We start from the raw sequence: 5,150 nt of genomic DNA, 5'->3' as shown, positions 1-5,150 counted from the left end.
CTAAGTGGCGGTGGCGGGGACAGCCGGGCTGTTACCAGAGGGGGTTACATCTTTGTCAGGGTTTGGTTTGGTTCGTGAGAGCCAAAGCATGCCGTCTTCTGGGGACGCACGAGTTAGAAAATCGCGGCCTTATTTGTTGAAACATTTGCTTACTGCCTCAGTGGAGACTATCGGGGTGTGTGTGTGTATATATATGTATATGCGTGACCCCTTCTGCTCCGAGCTCTCACCTGGCTGTGTCTTTTTTTTTTTTTTTTAATTATCTGTCAGTGTCTTGGCAGTGCTTCAAAATCAGTTAGACTGCTGCCATCCTCTTGTGAGGGTATCACTCCTGACATTCAGTTGCTTGTGGCAAAAAAGCATTTATTTGCTGGGTTGGTGACACTGGGGCTTTTTGATTTATTTCTTTTTAGGGTGAGTCAGGTATGTTTGTTAATGAGAGTCCCGGGAATCTAAACAAGTTCCCGGACAGCGTAAGACTTGTACTTCCACTGTGCATGCAGAATACTTACACTTGTAAAATCCAGGTGTTAATCTGCTGACTCAGCTATTCCTGCCATGGTGGTGAAGCTGCTGAGCTCTGGGACTAAGGGATTCAATGAGGACAAATCTAACCTCTGTTTACAACCCAGCTTTTGTTTGGGAAACTTCTCTTCTGGCTCTCCTGCCTCTGCAAGCACACTGGTGTAAGTCTTGCTCCAGGAAATGATCCAGCTAAATATTGGGCATTTGTCTGGTCTAGGGAATGAGTTCTGGATTCGCTTGGCCCACAGAGAGGATATTGAGTTCTTTGGGAATAGAGATGCATGTTTCAGGCTTGCAAAGAGGCTATGACAGGTAGGGTATAAATGCTGAGGCCAAGCAAAGACAATAATGCTGCAGCCATGCCATTAAAGAACACAAGAGATCTGCAGCAGGCTTTATTTTTCTGTAATTTTTTAGTTTTCATATCAAAGTTGGTGTCATATGGAAGAGGAGCTCCATGGCTAACTTATCCCTAAGAGAAGATACCTCCTGTTCACAGAGGACTGCATGTGCAGCAAGAGCTCACTTGGGAGGGTGAATGGTGATGTAGGGCAGCAGGGCAGCCAGGAGTTTTCCGGGACATTGCAGGACACTGCATCAGCTGGCTGAGGATTTGAGTGAAGGGGCAGTCTTGAGTCTCATACAGCAAGCCTTATTGAGGGGTGGATGTATATTTATGTTTGTCTGCATGTGTTTATATACACATGTATATATATAAAAAAATCTATTTTTCAGTGTTCATTTCAGTCCAATTCCTGTTCCCATAGAATAAATTAAAACATAGGAAGTGTGACGGAAGAGTTTCTGTCTGAGGGTGGCCAGCTTACAGTAAGAGCATTAGGGGGAAAAAAAAGGCAATTTTAGCAACAGTAACAGAAAGAAAATAGGAAAAAACAACTTGGAATGTCCCAGATGCCTACTTTATGGGATGCTCTTGTGTCAGAATATATACTTTTACAGACAAGCTGTCAATTTGCAGTGCAAACCTGCAACTGACTGCTATAACACGAAGAGTGTGCAGAAGGTGCATTGTAAAGTGGCTGGCCTGCAGATTTTCCAATCCAGATCGTGATTTTTAGATGCTGAGGTTAAATTTGAGAAGGGATGGATGTTGTGTGAAATCACGTACCTTGTACTGTTTGATGCTGTAGTTAGGAGGTGGGGAGATGCTCATGTTGCAGTTGGGCAGTTGCAAAGGGCGTGTATTGCTTGCAGAGATGCTGTTTTACCTGTTTTAATTTTTTTTTTTTTTTTTTTTTTTATTACTGTTGTAGGTCTGTATTGTGGAACTTCTCTAGCAGGTAGTGCTAGCAGTTTTGTCTGATCTGCAGCAGGACCTCTTTAACTCTCTTCCACAGATGCAGAGCACAACTGCTGTCTGTGTTTACCCCCCCCCAAGTCAGTGTGTTTACCCTGCTCTGTTGGACAGGGCCAGGCTTGGTAAGAACTTCAGGAATAAAACTGTTCATACCATAAAATATCTGAGTTGTTGCTGATCATTCCTTTGAGATCTGGTTCCAGTGTTCGGGGCTCATTTAATGAGCCTGAGACAACTGTCCTATTGCCTGCAATCCATTGATATCTAGGGCTGCCGGCCAACTCATTCACTGTTTTGACACTCCTGCCTAGTCCTCACATTCCTTGATAAGTCTCTTGCTTCAGAGGGATGATTTTCCCTCATTTCAGAATGTAAATAGACTTCCTATGGTGCCCATGCTTTGGAAGCAAGATTAAAAAATGCTTTGAGAAAAGGAAGGCATAAGAGGCCATGGTGTGGAAGAGAAGCGTTTGTGAGGATTTGATGCTGAGCTCTTAAGGTTTCCTGAGAACAACCCTGGCTAAAAGAATCTCAGTGAGGTTTTGCTTCAGGAAATGAAGATGCTTTCATGTGATATCAGTGTCTTTGATTTTGTGACTATTCTCTTTATCACGTGTGAATGTTTTAGTGAAGTGTCACAGCATGCTAGCTAGGGTGATTTTGGTAAAATTTCGTGGTGATAATTCCATCCTGAAACAGTGGGGGTAGAAATTGGGGACAGTAATAGTGATGTGTTTTCTTTGTGTTCTGCACTTGCAGGGTCTGTTTGGTGTTCCAGAACTGAGCTGTCCAGAAGGATTTCAAGAAGCACAGGACAAAGCATTGCAGGAGTCGGAACAGCTAGTCCAGAAGGCATGTTCAACACCACCTGGGCCAGAGACTGTAATGATCTTTGATCAGCTTTCAGATGGCTTGTGCAGAGTAGCAGACTTGGCAAGTTACTTTTTTTGTTATTATTTGAAGCAATTCCTTTTAAACTGACTGACTTAATAAGCTTACACCATATTGTTCCATTTTATGATCTTCTGTGCTGCAGTAAATAACAGACCAGGTCTGTGAAATTTTGTGTTAAGACAGAAAATTAAATTAATTGAAAGCTAATTACAAAGGCTCTTGCTGAATGACAGGTAACTACAAATCCTGTCAAACTGTCCAGTTAATTTTAAGACAGATGTAAAAATTATATAAATCAGAATTGCATTTCTATTCTAATATTAATACATAAGCTTTCCAGCAGCACTTACATTATGGAAAACAGGAGATTGCTCTCAAAGTTAAAGCTGGAGTTGCAATACATGTGTTTTTAAGTTATGAAAGTTTATAGGTGAAGGCCCATAAAGAACTTGCAGATTAAAAGCAGCAGATGAAACTGAACAGTATTGCCTTTTATTAACACAAGTAAAAATGCAGGTATTTCCTAGACTGCAGTTTCTGTGGTCCACAGAATTAGAGTACTTGGTCTTATATTCTGTGTCACAAAATGTTAAGTTTAATGGATCGCTCTCTGGAAACTTTTCTCAAAGTGTATCTTTTATCAAAGTATCACTCTTGATTTGAAGGAAGCAGACCCAGCCCTCATACTGAAATCAGTTCTTAATAAATAGGTCACTGAATTTTTTTACTTAGTTTTCACATTTGAATTTCTATGTGTGTTTTCAGTTCTCAAATCTTGTTTCTTATTCTTTTCTAGATTCAAGACATCTTTTGCACCAGGCACTTTTTCTTTCTGAAAGTACTTACACACTCTATCAAGTCACTAATTCTCCTTCTGTCTCTTATATTTTATAGACTATGCCTAATTCCTCTTGATATCTAGCTTAAACACTAATGTGAGAATTCAAAGGTTGTAGTTTTGTATCAGTTTGCTGAATTAAAATTACCTCCTATGTACTACTTTCAGGTTTATATGTTCCAAGATGCAGAGCTTGCAGAGCTCTGTCTAGAAGCAATTTGGTGGTTGTTATTTGTTGGCAGGAATTTTGATGGCTGCCATTCAGCACTTATTCTGTCAACATTATACAAGATTTTAAATGGGTTTTCTAAGAAGTAAAAAAATCTTAAGTATATAACATTTGTAAAGTTGCCTTTTCAATCAAACTGCAGTCATACAGTTAAACAAGTCACGCTTGTTTCATGTACTTTCTGTAAAATCATGCTAATTGTCTTCAATGTATTCCTAAACTTTAATTAAATGTATTCCTAATCTTTAATTCTTCACCATTTCAATGCCAGAACCTCCCTGAATTCATGTCAGCAGTCACAGAAGCATCTAGCTCCCCAGCCCCCTTTTAGCATCCTTCTAGCCTTCTGAACAACTTTAAGTATTTGGAGACTTAGTATGAATCAGTAACTCAAAACAAAACCCCTGTTCTGCATCCAAAGGCGCTTCTGGGATTTTTCTTTAAACGTATTTCTTCCTACTAGGTAATGATGTCAAAGCAGAACTTGATGGTCTATACACAAGAGTAAAAAGGGTTTGAAAACAATCCCTCTATGCACATTTGGTGGTGTGCTTTCTTCTTAACTCTGAATTTTAGTTTTAAAAATCTTTTCTAATAACATTTAAATACATCAGAGTATCTCAGTGTTGTAAGGACTCTAAGGTACACACCATACTAAAAATGTGTTTAAGAAGTGTATGGATTAAGGATATTTTTTGGAAAGACACATTTGCTGTCTGGTTTAATAGTTGTCAGCAGAGTTTTCCAATAAGCTTTATTTTTTAGAAAAAAAATGCAAATTCTGCAAATAGATTGCACAGAACTGTAGAAATAAATGTTAATGTAAATGGAACTGCTTGAGTGCAACTTTGTTTATAATTCAAGATTTCTTTTATTTGTCTTTTTGCCTTACTGTTTTCTTCTTCTACCATGTCAGGCTGATTTTGTGAAAATTGCCCATCCTGACTTTGCATTCAGAGAGGCTGCTGAAGAAGCTTGCAGGAACATTGGTACCGTGGTAGAGAAGTATGTTTTCTTTTTTTCTTTTTTTTTCTATTTCCAGATGCATCTTGAAAAATTACTGTATGATCATCTATGAAAACAGCAATCAACAATACAATATGTAGGAAGGATTTGCACGTGGGAACAAAGTGTTGGTCTTGCTGTTACAGATATTTAAGGATTTAGCTTGGTTACAGTATCTCATGAAAGGTTATTCTATTTTAATTTCACTTTATGTTTGGAACAGTTTTTAAGTTATCAACTGATTCCATGTCATTGAAACCCATCAAAGACTTAAAGCTACATTTTTCTAGGACTTGGGGCAGTTAACTAGCTGTTGTAAAGCCTATGTACAAAATGCTAAT

The 5,150-nt window shown here is 38.8% G+C and overlaps 1 protein-coding gene across 1 annotated transcript in view; it reads left to right on the top strand.

Moving 5' to 3' along the window:
* LOC104131696 (mitochondrial intermediate peptidase) overlaps positions 1-5,150 on the top strand; it is an 83,688-nt gene that overhangs the window by 806 nt on the left and 77,732 nt on the right. Inside the window, exons 2-4 of the mRNA XM_035900435.1 lie at positions 1,884-1,965; positions 2,603-2,776; positions 4,721-4,809. Coding sequence (XP_035756328.1) covers positions 1,884-1,965; positions 2,603-2,776; positions 4,721-4,809 — 345 coding nt within the window. The remainder of the gene's footprint in view (positions 1-1,883; positions 1,966-2,602; positions 2,777-4,720; positions 4,810-5,150) is intronic.

Source organism: Egretta garzetta, unplaced genomic scaffold (genome assembly GCF_000687185.1).
Source record: "Egretta garzetta isolate BGI_Z169 unplaced genomic scaffold, ASM68718v1 scaffold98, whole genome shotgun sequence".
In the NCBI taxonomy this organism is placed as follows: domain Eukaryota; kingdom Metazoa; phylum Chordata; class Aves; order Pelecaniformes; family Ardeidae; genus Egretta; species Egretta garzetta.
Note: the sequence above shows the minus strand (reverse complement) of the source record. Positions and strands in the feature narration are given on the sequence as shown.